The 16,984-nt window shown below is 42.7% G+C and overlaps 1 protein-coding gene across 6 annotated transcripts in view; it reads right to left on the bottom strand.

The window, feature by feature from the left end:
* Positions 1-16,445, bottom strand: part of BCAS3 (BCAS3 microtubule associated cell migration factor) — a gene marked incomplete at both ends in the record, with an annotated part of 624,117 nt that extends 607,672 nt beyond the window's left edge. For all 6 annotated transcript variants that reach the window (XM_080712926.1, XM_080712928.1, XM_080712927.1 and 3 more), the window contains 2 exons: positions 7,287-7,341; positions 16,363-16,445. In XM_080712926.1, the coding sequence (XP_080569052.1) occupies positions 7,287-7,341; positions 16,363-16,445 (138 nt within the window). The remainder of the gene's footprint in view (positions 1-7,286; positions 7,342-16,362) is intronic.
* Positions 16,446-16,984: the final 539 nt, after the last annotated feature.

The following is a 16,984-nucleotide window of genomic DNA, read 5'->3' as shown; positions in this document are numbered from 1 at the left end:
CTCTTTCTGCTTTTCCTCTGAAGGGGAAATCAATTTTTCATTACTCTCTCCCTCTCCCTCTCTCAGAACTAGGGATTGAACCCAGAGGTATTCTCCCTCGGAGCTACACCTCCAGCCCTAATTTTTACCAGCCCTAATTTTTATACTTTATTTTGAAACAGGGTCTCACAAAGTTATGGAGGGCCTAAGTAGCTGAGGCTGGATGTGAACCTGTGATCCTCCAGTCTCACCTTCCCAAGTACTGCGATTACAAGCGTGTGCCACCACGCCCTGCTCACCAGAAGCTTATGTTTTACTATGTCTTCAAGTTTGCCTCTCTCTTTAGCAGACATTTTTTTTTTTTTTTTTTTTTTTTTTTTTTTTTTTGGTGGTACTGGGGTTCCTGGAAACCCTTCTACCTCTGGGTTACATCCCAGACCTATTTTTATATTTTTTTATTTGGAAACAGGGGCTCTTAAGCCAGCGAGGATGGCTTCGAACCAGCAGGATCCTCCTGTCTCCCCCTCCCAAGCGCAGGGATTACAAGTGTGCACCACCACGCCCAGCTCCATCTCCTTTTTATAATTTATTTATTTATTTATTTATTTATTTATTTATTATTTATTTTGAGGTACTGGGGATGGAATCCAGGGGCATTCTACTTCTGAGCTATACCCTCAGTCCTATTTTTTAGTTTATTTATTTATTTATTTTTATTTTGCGGTACTGAGGATGGAACCCAGGAACATTCTACTTCCAGGTGACACCCCCAGCCCTATTTTTAATTCTTTATTTTGAAATAGGGTCTCACTGAGTTGCAAAGGGCTTCACTAAGTAGCTGAGTCTAGCCTCGAACCTGCAATCCTCTTGCCTCAGTCTCCCAAATACTGGGATTACAAGTATGTGCCACCATGTCTGGCATTTATTTATTTATTTATTTATTTATTTTTGTGGTACTGGGGTGGAACCCAGGGGCTTTTCTACCTCCAGGATATACTCCCAGGCCTATTTTATCTATTTTATACTTTATTTGGAAACAGGGTCTAAGTTGCTGAGAGCTTCACTAAGTAGCCCGGCTTCAGCTTTTTTTTTTTTTTTTGAGGGTCTGGGGAGGGGACCCAGGGGTGAGCTACAGCCCCTGCCCTATTTTCTATTCTTTGTTTTGACACCGGGTCTCACTGAGTTGCAAAGGGCCTAAGTAGCTGAGGCTGTCCGCGAACGACGATCCTGAGATCTCAGCCTCCTGAATGCTCGAATTGCAAGCGTGCACCACCACGCCGGGCTTTTTTTATTTTGAAAGAGGGTCTTGCTAAATTGCTGAGGGTGGACTCAAACCTGTGATCCTCCTATCTCAGATATCTCAGTACTTGGGAGTATCCCTCCAAGTACTGAAATTACAAGCTGTGTCACCTCACCCAGCTTCAAAAATATCATTTTCATTCTTTCTTTTTTTTTTTTTTCCTTTTGTATTGGAGATTGAAATCACAGGCACCTGACTCTAACCTACAATCAGCCCCTTTTATTTTTTTATTTTGAAACAGGGCCTTACTAAGTTACTAAAGTTCTTACTAAAGTGCTGAGGATGGCCTCAAACCTGCAATCCTCTCAATACAGTTTCCCAAGCACTGGGATTATATGCATGTACCAATTGCCTGGCAAGAAGTATCATTTTTAATTACAGTAAATTACTCATATGGGATTAGGATGTCTTCATTTATTTGACTATTAATAACATTTGGCCTAGCTACAAGGGGGGGGGGGGCGAGAGAGCGCGCGCACACGCACACGAGCGAGCGTGATGCAATAAGATTGAACACAGGGGCATTATACCTCTGAGCTACTCCCCTAGTTTGATTTTATTCTTTTACTTTGAAACAAGGTCACACATGAAGTTGTGAAAGGCCTCACTAAGTTGCTGAGGCTGGCCACAAATATTCCTGTCTTAGCATTCTTAATACTGGGATGCAGAGTGCACTATCATGGAAAACATGGGCTAGTTACAATTTTTGTACTTTTTTTGTGTGTGGTGGGGGGGATACTGGGAATAGAATCCAGGGGGATATTTCCTCCAAACTATACCCCCAGCCCTATTTTTTATTCTTTTTATTTTGAAACAGAGTCCATTAAGTTGCAGAGGGCCTCACATATGTAGCTGAGACTGTCCTCGAAACTGTCATCCTCCTGTCTCACCCCCCCCACCACCACCAAGTACTGGGATTACAAGCATGCACCACCATGCCTGGCTCATTTTTTGTACTTTTAAAATTGTGGTAAGCCAGGCATGATGGTGCATGCTTGTAATACCAGCATTTGGAAGGCTGAGACAGGAGAATCACGGTTCACTGGCAACCTTGGCTAGTACTTAGTGAGGCCCTTTGCAACTCAGTGAGACCCTGTTTCAAAATAAAAAATACAAAATAGGGCCAGGCATGGTGGCACACACTTGTAATCCCAGCATTCTTGTAATCCCAGCATTTAGGAGGCTGAGACCAGAGGATCGAGGTTCCTGGACAGCCTCAGATACTTAGTGAGGCCCTTCACAACTTAGTGAGACTCTTTCAAAATAAAGAATAAAAAATAAAGCAGGGGGTGTAGCGCAGAGGTCGAATTCCCCTGGGGTTCCATCCCCAGACTCAAAAAAAAAAAAAAAATAGGGCTGGGGGTGGAGCTTGCAGGTAGAATGCCCCGGGTTTCATCCCCAGTACTGCAAAAATAAATAAAGAAAAGAATAACTCTAGGTGTGGTGGCACAAGCCTGTAATCCAGAATCTCAGATTCAAGGACAGACACAGCAAGCACTAAGACTTATCAACTCAGTGAGACCCTGTTTCCACATAAGAAAGAAAATCAGGCTGGGGTATAGCTTGGAGGTAGAATGCCCTTGCATTCAGTTGCCAGTACCACAAAAAATAAAAATAAAAACAAATGTGAAAATCTCATAGAATGAAGTGAAAAGTTATACATGTTAACATTTTTTGTTGAATTCATTTTTTAAAGTAAATATTCATGAGTGAACTTATTAAATTAATGGGCACAAATGCGTGTTCCAACAGGCTATTACTGCTATCAGTTGAACACAACTAGAATTAACTCAGTAGGTGATAATAGGAGCAGCTATCTAGCCCAACAACTTATTTTCTCCCTTTCAAGAAATATCTGCAAGCCAGGCGTGGTGGTGCATGCTTGTAATCCCCGTGCTTGGGAGGCTGAGACAGGAGGATTGCACAGGTTCGAAGCCAACCTTAGCTACTAAGTGAGGCTCTCAGCAACTTAGTGAGACCCTGTTTCCAAATAAAGTGTAAGATAGGTCTGGGAGTATAGATAGCCTGGACATAGAAAAACTCCTGGGTTCCACCTCCAGTACCACAAAAACAAAACAAAACAAAACAAAACAAAACTTAAAAAAAAATAAATATCTGTAGACCTGGAGAATAATTTCTAGGTTCCAAGGTTTTTTTTTTTTTTTTTTTTTGGCAGTATTGGGGAAGGAATCCAAGGGTATTGTAAATCTGAGCAACACCCCCAGCCCAATTTTTTTCCTTTTTTTTTTTTTTTTTTTGTGTGTGTGTGGTATTGAGGGTGGAACCCAGAGGCTTTTCTACCTCCGGCTTATACCACCAGACCTATTTTATACTTTATTTGGAAACACTGAGGCTGGTTTAGAAACTGTGAGGTCCTCCTGTCTCAGCCTACCAAGAGCTGGGATTACAAGCTTGCGCCACCACACCCGGTGCTTGGTTCCAAGGATTTTTGATTCCCAGAATAAAATGGGATTTTATGATCTCTAATCTTCTTGGGCTCTCTCCATGAAAAAATACTTAATATTTGTTTTACTTATTTATGCTTTTTTTTTTTTTTTGGTGGTGGTGCTGGGGGATTGAACCCAGGGGCATTCTACCTCCAACTAACACTCCAGCCCTTTTTTATTTTTTTGTTTGGAAGCAGGTGATGAAAACCTCTAATTTAATGAGGCTGTCTTCAAATCTGTCATTTTTCTGTCTCAGTGTCCCACAGGCCTGCACCACCCCTGCCTAACTAATTTTTATTATGAAACAGGGTCTAAGTAGCTAAGGCTGGCCTTGAACCTGCAATTATTCAGTCTCAATCTCTCAAGTACAGGTGTGGGCCACCATACCCAGCTCACTTTTTTCTTTACACTGCATCCTTACCTGTTAACTAGACAGTAAATATGTAAAATTTACTGACTTGTTGCTACTAATAATCTCTGGTTAAGCTGGCATTTGGGAGGATGAGACAGGAGGATGCCGGTTTGAGGACAGCCTCAGCTACTACTTAGTGAGGCCCTTTGCAACTCAGTGAGACCCGGTTTCAAAATAATGAATAAAAAAATAGGACAGGGGGTATAGCTCGGAGGTCAAATGCCCCTGGGTTCCATCCACAGTACTACACACACACACACAAAAAAAAAATTCTCTGGTTGTCTCAAGGTCTGTGTGTGTGTGTGTGTGTGTGTGTGTGTGTGTATTACTAGGGACTGAAACCAAGGTATTCTACCTGAGATACACCCCTAGCCCTATTTTTTTATTCTTTATTTTGAAATGGGGTCTCACTAAGTTGCATGGATTTCACACAAAGTGTATGTGTGTGTGTGTGTGTGTGTGTGTGTGTGTGTATATATATATATATATATATATATGCATACATATATAAATTTTATACATACATACATATACATTTATACATATATTTTTGCCTTGGGACCGTTTTTCAATTTGTAAATTCATAAAACAAAATATGGGATGTACTTAATTTGTAAAATTTACTTTAGTCATGCATTCAATCAACTAATCACTAAAATCAACAGCAGCAGGCCCCACTAAATGGCTGAGGCTGGCCTTGAATTTGTGATCATCCTGTCTCTACCTCCCAAGTACTAGGATTACAAGCTTCTGCTAATTTATTAGGCCCAGCTGTCTCAAGCAATATCAAACTGTCTCAAGAAATTTGTCAGCCACTCCAGTACTTGGGAGGCTGAGACAGGAGGATCACAAATTTAAGGACAACCTCAGCAAACCCTGTTTCAAAATTAAAAAAAAAAAATTAAAAGGAACCTGCCTGGTACGTTGGTGCACGGCTGTTAATCACAATATCTCAGGGAGTTACAGCAGAATGATCACAAGCTCAAGGCCAAACTAAGCAACTCAGCAAGAACCTATCTCAAAATAAAAAATAAGAGGTAGGTATTGTAGTACATACCTGCATGCTCAGTACTTGGGGGCTGAGAAAGGAAGATTGCAGGTTTTTGGCCAGTCTAGGCAATTAGCAAGACCCTATTTCAAAATACGAAATAAAAAAGGCTAGGGGTAGAATGTCTTTGAAGTCAAGCCCAAGTACCAAAATATAAAGCAAAGCCAGGTATGATGGCACACCCTTATAATTCTAGGATGTGGGAACCTGAGACAGGAGGATGGCAGGTTCCCAGCCAGCCTCAGCAACTTAGTGAGGCTTTCAGCAACTTAATGAGACCCCGGTTCAAAATAGGAGCATGGTGGCGCATGCTTGTAATCCTGGCATTCAGGAGGCTGAGGCCAGAGGATGGCGATTCGCAGACTGCCTCAGGTACTTAGTGAGGGTCTCAGCAAATTAGTGAGACCCTGTTTCCAAATAAAGTATAAAATAGGTCTGGGAGTGTAGCTAAGAGGTAGAATGTCCCAGTACCACAAAAAAAAAAAAAGAAAAAAGAAAAAGAAAAGAAAATTCCATCTAGATGACGGATGTAGCTCAGTGACAGAGCACATGCCTAACATGTATGATGCCCTGAGTGAGCACTGTAAAAAAAAAAAAAAATGTAGCCTGGTGTGTTTGCTCACACTTGTAATCCCAGTACTTGGGGGGCTGAGACAGCAGGATCACAGGTTCCAGGGTAGCCTTAGCAAGTAGTGAGACTCTCATCAACCTAGTGAGACCCTGTTTCAAAATAAAAATAAAATAGGGTGTTCAATCCCCCATACTGTATTTTTTGGGGGCAAGAGAAATTCGTGTGATAATGTATACTTAATTGGCATTAAAATTAAAACAAAAGGAATGAAGACTTGTGCTCAGGTTTAAGTTTTGTAGTACTAGAGATGGAACGCAGGGGCATTCTATCTGTGAGTTACACACCCCAGCCCTATCTTTTTTTGTTGTTGTTCTTTTATCTTTTTTTGGCGGTTCTGGAGATGACACCCCCCTGCCATACTTTTTTTTTTCAGTACTGAGATGTAACCAAGGGGCTTTCTACCCCCGGGCTACACTCTCAGACCTATTTTTATACTTTATTTGGAAACAGGGTCTCACTAAGTTGCTTAGAGCCTCACTAAGTAGCTGAGGCTGGCTTTGAACCCTGTGCAATCCTCCTGTCTCAGCATCCCAAGCATGGGGATTACAAGTGTGTACCACCAAGCCCGGCTCTTATTCTTTATTTTGAAACAGGGTCTCACTAAATTGCAAAGGGCCTAAGTATATGAGGCTGTCCGTGAACCATGATCCTCCAGTCTCAGCCTCCCCAATGCTGGGATTACAAGTGTGCACCACCACTCTCGGTTATTCTTGTTGTTGTTGTTGTTGTTGTTGTTGTTGTTGTTGTTGTTGTTGGACTGGTGGTGGAACCCAGGGGCTTTTCTACCTCAGGGCTATACTTACAGACCTATTTTATACTTATTTGGAAACAGGGTCTCACTAAATTGCTTAGAGCCTCACTAAGCAGCTGAAGCTGACTGCGAACCTGGATCCTCCTGTCTCAGCCTCCCAAATCCTGGGATTGCAAGAATGCACCACCACACCCAGCTTTCAGGTATAATATTTAGTTAATAGCTAGTTAATTATGTGCACTGTTTATTACTTTTATCACTTCAGACAGGCACTGTGTCCTGTTATTTTTGTTTTTTTTGGTGTGTGTGTGTGTGTGTGTGTGTGTGTGTGTGTGCGCGCGTGCGCGCGCGCATGCGTTTTCTTGGAATTAAAATACAGGGCTTCCCTCATGTTAGGCAAAGTTTCTACCACTGGGCAACACCACCAGCCACAGAAGAGCCTCAACTTGGACAAGAGGAGTCTTCCAGCTCTCAACTAACATCTCGCTGGGATTCCACTTACAAGACCAAGTCTTAAGGAATAATACTTAGATCCCAGTCATCACCAAACTTAGGCAACGTGCATTAATAACCAATGTAGTTCCATCCAACCAACACTCAGAAAACTAAAATGCCAAAAGAGATTTGGAAGTTACTCACACTAGTATCAAGTTTAGGAAACAACATGTCAGAGCTTCCCCAGAAAAACCACCATTTGTTGCAATCACATGACACTAACCTGTGGTACAACATCCTGGAGAAAAGTGACAACACTTTCCATGTAGGACTGCTCCCTGGAAAAGGAACAAATGCACAGAGTTTGTCATCACAGAGCAAGACTGAAGTCAGGCGTAATATCAGAACAAGAAAAACAAAGGCCAACTCTTATCACCTGATAATTCTGCTTACCCACTTTTTGTATTAAGAGTCAGTGTAGACGATATTAATTGCAAATGAGCTTTTAACTTACCCACTTTTTGGTATCAGTCTTTGCAGATGATATTAATTGCAAATAAGCTTTTAACTTTTTTTTTTTTTTTTTTTTTAGTACCAGGGACTGAACCCACAGTCATTCCACCTCTAAGCTACATCCCCAATCCTTAATGTTTTGTTTCTGAAACAAGGTCTCAGTAGGGTGCTAAGGGTCTCACTGCTTGCTGAGGCTACTCTAATACCTGCTATCCTCCAGTATCAGCCTTCCAAGTACTGAGACTGAGACCAGAGGATCATGGTTCTCGGACAGCCTTGGCTACTTAGTGAAGCCCTCCGCAACTTAGTGAGACCCTGTTTCAAAATAAAAAGAATAAAAAATAGGGTAGGGGGTGTAGCTCAGAGGTTAAATAAATCCCTCTGGGTTCCATCCCCAGACGCACAAAAATAAATAAATAAATAAATAAATAAATAAATAAATAAATAAATAAAATAAAAAAAAATAAAAGTACTGCTTGAAAGCCAGTGTAAAAGCCACCTACTGGGGAAGACTACCCTGGAGGTCAAAAATTCAAGGACAGCCTAGAGCTGGGTGTGGTACAGCATGCTTGTAATCCCAGTACTTGAGAGGCTGAGAATAGAGGATTTCAGGTTTGAGGACAGTCTCAGCACATCAACCTAGAGAGACTTGTTTTCAAATGAAAATAACATATGATTGGAGTGTAGCTCAGAGGTAGAATGCCCCTAGACTCAATCCTATGTCACACACAAACAAAAAAAAAGGATGGACTGGACAACTTAGTTAAGATCAAATCTCAAAAAAAAAAAAAAAAAAAAAAGCCGCGCATGAAGGTACAATCTTATAATCCCAGCATTTGGGAGGCTGAAACAGGAGGATGGCCGTTTGCAGACAGCCTCAGCTACTTAGAGAGGTACTTTGTAATTCAGTGATGTGCCAGTATTGGAATGGCCTAGGAAGATTTGGGAAAGCTCTGATTATTAATATATTTCAAAAGAAGATAATTGGTATATTTCAAAATAGTTGTGTCAAAATGGCAGCAAACATGGGTAAAGAAAGGACTTGATTTCTGCCTAAAACAGGCAGCTATTCCAATGTAAATTAACCTAGCTCAAAGTAACAACCAGTCAATAGGAGAGGAGAACTAGACCTTTCTCTATCTAAAGACAGATCTTAAGAGAGGAGAACTAGGCTTTTATCTAAAGACAGATCTACATGATGATCTAGGGAGGATGGAGCAGGGTTGGACCTTGCCCTTCATGAAAGAAGACACCTTGCCACACCTTGCTGGGGGAGGTACCTTTCAGGGTTAAGGGGAGGTACCTTACAGGGACCTTCACTAGTCAGAGTCACGCAAACAAGATGGAGGTCATGGGTATAAAAGTCCGGTCCACGTGTAATCCCTTTGGTGTATTCATTTCGAGTCACCCCCTCATGCCATTTTGGCATGGGGCTGTATTTCTATTTTCTGTATTTCTATCTTTCTAATACACTTCTTTAAATCTTCAGCAACTGTTCAAGCTATGCCTATTTATTCTTAGCTTAGGACAAGAATGCACGTTTTTTTCTTCTGTTTGGGGTCATTTTGGGTTTTGTTATGGGTTGGGGGTAAGTGTGTCCGGGACCGTAGCAGGGGTTCCCGGGAAACAGTTTCCTCAAACCACATTCTCTCAATCCGTAACAAGTGAGACCCTGTTTCAAAATAAAGAATAAAAAATAAGGCTGCGATGTCTCTCAGAGATAGAATGGCCCTAGGTTTCAACCCCAGTATTGCAAAAAAAAGAACATGTTCTCCTAATCCATTTTGGACTACTGAGGACTGAAACCAAAAATGCTCTGCCACTGAATTACATTCCCAGCCCTTTTTATTTTTTGTTGAGGCAGGATCTTGCGAAACCACCAAGGCCAGTCTAGAACTTTCAATCCTCCTAAGGAGCAATGACAAAAGACCCAAAGAAGGCAGTGACTTCCTCTTGAGTCAGAATTGAAAAATGCCCTAGTTAAAGCAAGGAAATCTGTTGCTAATGACTCAGTATTTATTGGCATTCTCTTCATGTTGTTTATGAATCTTGTCCCTTACCTGTAAGATAGCAAACTAAGTCTATATTATCCTGTAGGAGCCAGCACTAGAACAAGCTATTAAAAAGTCCTGGAAGAACTTTTGGCATGGTCAAAGAACAGGAAAATATTAAAATATGTAAAAGAAAGCCAGGTGTGGTGGCACACACTTGTAATCTCAGCATTTGAGAGGCTGAGACAGGGGAATCACGGTTTGCAGACAGCCTCAGGTATTTAGTGAGGCCCTCTGCAACTCAGAGAGACCCTGTTTCAAAATAAAAAATAAAGAGCCGGGCATGGTGCTGCATGCTTGTAATCCCCGCATTTGGGAAGCTGAGATAGGAGGATTGTGGTTCCAGAACAGTCTCAGCTACTTAGTGAGGCCCTTTGCAGCTCAAAGAGACCCTATTTCAAAATAAAGAATAAAACCGGGCGTGGTGGCACACGCTTGTAATCCCCGCTCTTGGGAGGCGAAGGCAGGTTCGAAGCCAGCAGCGATGGCTTAAGAGACCCTGTTTCCAAATATATATATAAAATAGGTCTGGGAGTGTAGCCCAGAGGTAGAAGGGCTCTCAGGAACCCAAGTACCACCAAAAAAAAAGAATAAAAAATAGGAATGGGGGTATAACTCAGAGGTAGAATGCCCCTGGGTTCCATTCCCAGTACTGCAAAAAAAAAAAAAAAAATGTGTTTAAGAAAAAATGAAGAGACCTAAATATATATTTACATAATACAGGGATTTAATCCAGGGCTTCACATCCTCTGAAGATATTCTATCATTACATACACAGTTACCAGGAAGTAAACCCACAGGCATCTACCACTAAGTTACATGCCCAGACTTTATTTCTTGTTATGATGCAGGTTAAGTTATGCTGGCCTAGAACTTGCAAACCTCCTGTCTCAGCCTCCCAATTACAAGGATTACGGGCTCCACAGAACTGGGGATGGAACCCAGGAGCATTAAACTTTGCAGAACTAGAGATTCAACCCAAGGACATTCTACCTCCGAACTACACGCCAGCCCTATTTTTTATTCTTTATTTTGAAACAGCATCCCACGAAATTGCAGAGGGCCTCACTAAGTAGCTGAGGCCGGCCTCAAACTGCAATTTTCCTGTCTCAGCTTCTCAAATGCTGGGATTAAAAGTGTGTGCCACCACACCTGGCAGCATTCTACCTTTGAACTATACCTCCAGCCCCATTTTACTTTTTTTTTTTTTTTTTTTTGTGGTACTGGGGATGGAACCTAGAGGCTTTTTCTACCTCCGCGCTATACTCTCAGACCTATTTTATACTTTGTTTGGAAACGGTCTCATTAAGTTGCTGAGAGCCTCACTAAGTAGCTATTTACTGAGCCTCACTATATAGCTGAGGCTGGGTTTGAACCTGTGTGATCTTCCTGTCTCAGCCTCCCAAGTCCTGGGATTACAAGCCTGCGCCACCATGGCCGGCTCTACTGGAGACAATTTAAATGGGAAATCTATGAATTTCAGACCATGAAGACAAATAATTTCTTCAAAATACTAAATCAAACTGACTTCAGGAAAGATGTAGAAAACTACACTTGGAGAAAATAATGAAATATCATAAATCCTAGAAAACAATACACCTTAGATATAAAGAAAAACTGACTAGTGCCACAACTAAACAAAAATAATTAGTCTAGGGGCTGTAGCATAGTTCCGTGGTATAGCATGTGCCAAGCACCTGTGGGACCCTAGGTTTGATCCCCAGCACGGAGAAAGAAAGATCAGGCCCACCCCTCCAACCTCACTTCTTACCTCTCCTACTATACGTACTCTGCTTAACCCACATGCAATCGTGATTCCTAGAATACAGCGCCCTCTGCCCTCTTCACGGAATCATTTTTCTTCCTGATACCTTCCCACACGCCTTCCTGCCATTTAGCGCTCCAGCCTAAGCATTTCTTTCTCACGCTGACCTTCCCTCAGGCCTTAGAGAATGACACTCTCCATCATCCTCCATCCCGGCACACTGCAGGAATGCCTTCCTGTAACTTTATCTGTTTGTTTACTCATTTATTTTCCCTACTGGAACTAAGCTCCACTTCAGGAAGGAATTCCTCATTTGTATATACCCTGTGAGAGAGCCAGAGAGACACTTTGGGGATTGAACACAAGGCCCTGAGCACGCTGGACAAATGCTCCACACTGAGCTACAGCCGCAGCCCCCTACCCTTTTACTTTTAATTTGAAGACAGGGTGTCACTAGATTCCCAGACTGGCCTCCAACTTGAAATCCTCCCACTGCAGCCTCCCAATCAGCTGCTGGGATTATAGGTGAGCACCACGTCCCCAACCCTTATCTTACACTTCATCTTCAGAAACTATTGCCAGTACTTAGGCAGAGTAGATAGATGAGAAAGCACTACTAGTCGAAAAGAAAAGGCAAGCTGGGCGTGGTGGCACACACTTGTAATCCCAAGGGTTTGGGAGGCTGAGACGGGAGAATCGCATAGGTTAAGAGCCAGCCTCAGCTACTGCGTGAGGCTCTCAGCAACTTAGTGAGACCCTGTTTCCAAATAAAGTATAAAAATAGGTCTGGGAGGCAGACCTATAGGAACCCGGAGGCAGAAGCCCCTGGGTTCCACCCCCAGAACCACCAAAAATAAATAAATAAAAAATAGCCGGGCATGGTGGCGCACGCTTGTAATCCCCACGCTTGGGAGGCGGAGACAGGAGGATCGCGCAGGTTCGAAGCCAGCCGTGCTGGCGTAAGAGACCCTGTTTCAAAAATATAAAATAGGTCTGGGAGCGTAGCCCGGAGGTAGAAGGGCTTCCAGGAACCCCAGTACCACCAAAAAAATAAATAAATAAAATAAATAAATAAATAAAAAATAGGGCAGGGGGTGTAGCTGAGAGGTCGAATGCCCCTGGGTTCTATCTTTAGATCCACAAAAGAAAAAAAAAAAGGCTGAGTGCTGAGGTCTGTGTTTCCCTATAATTTCTGTACTTAGGAGGCTGAGAACCTGGGAGGATCCCAGGTTCAAGGGCAACCTCAGCAAAGGTACTGAGACTCTCAGGAACCACTAAGACCCTGTTTCAAAACTAAATTTAAAAAGGGCTGAGGGTAGCCGGGAGTGGTGGCGCATGCTTGTAATCCCAGGGCTTGGGAGGCTGAGACAGGAGGATCGCACAGGTTCGAAGCCAGCCTCAGCTAATTAGTGAGGGCTCTCAGCAACTTAGTGAGACCCTGTTTCCAAATAAAGTATAAAATAGGTCTGGGAGTATAGCCTGGAGGTAGAAAGCCTCTGGCTTCCACCCCAGTACCACCAAAAAAAAAAAAAAAAAAAAGGGCTGAGGGTGTAGCGTAAAAGTAAAACACCCTTGGGTTTGATCTCCAGTGGCAAACAATCTCCACTACCACGCAAGGCAGTGAGGGAGGGAAGACACCCCACTAAACATATGTATTGTATAACTAAAAGCAATACCCTTTGAACACCATACTGTGACGCAGCACAAAATACTAAATAATACGGAATAAGGAATCCTAAATACCAATAAACTACACCTGGGGATAAATAGCCTGGGTTTGACCCTAGTTTCCCCTGTCGGGCAATACCAAGGACAAATTAATTTCTCTCTGCTTTGGTTTCCTCACCAGTAAAATGAAGATTTAAAAAGCACCTAACTCATAGTTAATAACATGTTTAACTTGTTCCCATGGTCCATAGTTATAAATGATACAGCTCTGGGAAATGGAGCAGGATAAAAGGTAGCATCATAGTAAAATACTATACACATACTTCTGTCAGCCTGAGAAAAGAAATAGTACAAAAATACTCATTCCCCTGAAAGCTCTGTGTGTGTGTGTGTGTGTGTGTGGTATTGGGGGTGGAACCCAGAGGCTTTCTACCTCTGGGCTATACTCCCAGACCTATTTTATATTTTATTTGGAAACAGGATCTCACTAAGTTGCTGAGAGCCTCACTAAGTAGCTGAGACTAGCTTCGAACCAGGGCGATCCTCCTGTCTCAGCCTCCCAAGCACTGGGATTACAAGCGTACGCCACCACGCCTGGCCTAGTTTCACCCCTTAACCAAGCACTGTAGGGTCTCAGCCTATTTTAAATAGTCAATTTCCCTATAGCATGATTACATTTCATTGATAAAAACAGCTGGCAGTTGGGCATGGTGGCACACTACTGTAATCCCAGTACTTGGGAGGTTGAAACAAGAGGATCTCAGAGTCAGGGTAAGCCTTGGCAATGTAGCAAGGCTCTCTGCAACTTAATGAAATCCTGTTTCAAAATAAATAAGCCAGGCGTGGTGGCGCACACTTATAATCCCGGTGCTTGGGAGGCTGAGACAGGGGATCGCACAGGTTTGAAGCCAGCCTCAGCTACTGAGTGAGGCTCTCAGCAACTTAGTGAGACCCTGTTTCCAAATATAAAATAGGTCTGGGAGTATAGCCTGGAGGTAGAACACCTCTGGGTTCCAGTTCCACCTCCAGTACCACAATAAATAATAAAAATAAAGAACAAATTTTTAAAAAATAAAAAATAAGAGCCAGGCGTGTGGCACACACTTGTAATACCCAGCATCTGGGAGGCTGAGACAGGAGAATTGCGGTTCACCGAGAGCCTCGGCCACTTAGTGAGGCCCTTTGCAACTCAGTGAGACCTGTTTGAAAATAAAGAATAAAAAATAGGGCAGGGGGTGTAGCTTGGAGGTAGAATACCCCTGGATTCCATCCCCAGTACCACAAAAAAAAAAAAATTATATATATATATATATATATATATATATATATATTCCTTGTTTATTTTATTTTCCTTGAGGATTGAACCCATGGCCTTACCTCTACCACTGAATTACACACCCAGCCTCCCAAGTAGACAAGTATAGATATCCTTTGTGAAAGACTTTCTGAAATAGGGAAGTAAAGTCCTTTGCCACTTACTTTGAAACATTTTAACTGAGACCTAGAGTTAGAGATACATTTTACATCACCATCTAGTAACCATTTACATACACATGAATATATCTTTGTGCATATCACAATACTGATGTCCAAATGTTTTTTGTTGGTTTTTTTGTGGTACTGGAAATGGAACCCAGGGGCATGCTACCGTGTGTGTGTGTGTGTGTGTGTGTGTGTGTGTGTGTGTGTGTGTGGTGGTACTGAGGTTCCTGGAAACCCTTCTACCTCTTGGCAACGCTTCCACACCTATTTTTATACTTTATTTGGAAACAGGGTCTCTTAAACCAGCGCTGCTGGCTGCGAACCTGCAAGATCCTCCTGTCTCTGCCTCCCAACCACGGGAATTAAAAGCATGCCCCACCACGCCCGGCAGCATTCTACCTTTGAGCTACACCCCAAGCCCTATTTTGAAACAGGGTCTCACTGTGTTGCAAAGGACCTCACTAAGTAGCTGAGGATGTCCACGAACCAAGATGCTTCTGTCTCAGCCTCCCAAATGCTAGGATTACAAGTGTGCGTCACCACACCTGGCATCAAATGTATTTTCTACATATATGTGTGTGTGTGTGTATGTGTTTGTGTGTGTGTGTATGTGTGTGTGTGTGTGTGTGTGTGTGTGTATGTATATATATTTGTTTATGGTGTTAAGGATCAAACCCAAGACCTCATACACGCTAGGCAAGTGTTCTATCTTTGAGCTACGCCTTTAGAACCATTTCTTTTTTTTTTTTTTTTTTTTTTTTTTTTTGGTGGTACTGGGGTTCCTGGAAGCCCTTCTTCCTCCGGGCTACACTCCCAGACCTATTTTATATTTTTGAAACAGGGTCTCTTACGCCAGCACGGCTGGCTTCGAACCTGCGCGATCCTCCTGTCTCCGCCTCCCAAGCGCGGGGATTACAAGCATGCGCCACCACGCCCGGCCCATTTCATTTTTTTAAATACCCAGCATTTGGGAGACTTAGACAGGAGGATTGCAGTTCGCAGACAGCCTCAGCTACTTAGTGAGGCCCTGTGCAAATCAGTGAGACCTTGTTTCAAAATAAAGACAAAAAATTAGGCTGGGGGTGTAGCTCAAAAGTAGAATGCCCCTGGGTTCCATCACCAATACCACAAATAAATAAATAAATAAATAAACAAACAAACAAACCTACTGATTTGTGAGGCCTGGGCTTTAAAGGAGGGGCGGGGGGGAGAAAACACAGCCAGGCATGGTACTTGGGAGGCTGAGAAAGGAGGATCCCAGTTCACAGCCAGCCTCAGCTACTTAGTAAAGCCCTCCACAGCTAGTGAGACCTTGTTTCAAAAATAAACAGTAGCCGGGGTGGTGGCTCATGCTTGTAATCCCTGCGCTTGGGAGGCTAAGATAGGAGATCTCACAGGTTCGAAGCCAGCCTCAGCTACTTAGTGAGAATCTCAGCAACTTAGTAACATTGTATTTCCAAATAAAGTATAAAAATAGGTCTGGGAGTATAGCCTGGAGGTAGAAAAGCCCCTGGGTTCCACCCCCAGTACCACACACAAAATAAATAAATAAATAATAAAAAATGGGTAGCCTGGTGTGGCAGTGCATGTTTGTAATCCCAGCATTTGGGAGGCTGAGAAAGAAAGATCGCGGTTCAGGGACAACCTCAGCTACTCAGTGAGGCCCTTTGCAACTCAGTGAGACCCCTGTTTCAAAATAAAGAATAAAAATTGCGGCTGGGGATGTAGCTCAGAGGTAGAATGCCCCTGAGTTCCCATCCCCGGTATTGCAAAAAACAAGAAACAAAAAACAAAAAACAACTGAGGGTATAACTCAGAGGTAGTATTCCCCTGGGTTAGGTCCCCAGTACCACAAAATAAATTTTTTAAAATGTGCTTACGTGACAGCCTGAGGGCGAACCACAACTCCACCAGTGCAGCGACTGGGTCTCCTAGGAGAATCTGTAGCCATCGCTTCATTCATTAAACCTGTTTCCAGAACAAAAAGATAGAAAAAAGATTAAATATTGTTATTAAATATTATAAAAAAAGATTAGATATTATTGTTGTGGTGAGGGAGGAAGTTTGATAATTATTCACTAAAGAACCCTTGTCAAAAATGCCTAAAAAGGCCCTTTCTCGCCCTGGAGATGACCCAACTTCTCCCAAAAATGCTTTATCCCAATGCTTCTCAAGATGGCCACATTCTTCCTTGTGTATTTCTTTAATGTGTATGTACCTTCCTAAATAAATCTACCTATCTCTGGGGAGGCAGATGCAAAAAAAGGCTGAGTGCGGTGTCACATGTCTGTGATCCCGGCTACTGGGGACGATGAGGCAGGAAGACAGAAAGCTCCAGGCTGTGGCAACTTCGGGAGACACTGACTCAAAACAAAAACAGAAAAATTTAAAGGACTGGGCCTCATGGCCCAGGCCTGTAATTCTAGTACTTGGGAGGCTGAGACAAGGGGTTTGCAGGTTTGAGGCCAGCCTCAGCAATGTATCGAGGCCCTGTTTCAAAGT

This window comes from Muscardinus avellanarius, assembly GCF_963383645.1.
Source record: "Muscardinus avellanarius genome assembly, chromosome: 16".
In the NCBI taxonomy this organism is placed as follows: Eukaryota; Metazoa; Chordata; class Mammalia; order Rodentia; family Gliridae; genus Muscardinus; species Muscardinus avellanarius.
The sequence above is the reverse complement of the archived record's forward strand: the minus strand, read 5'-3'. Positions and strand labels throughout refer to the sequence as shown.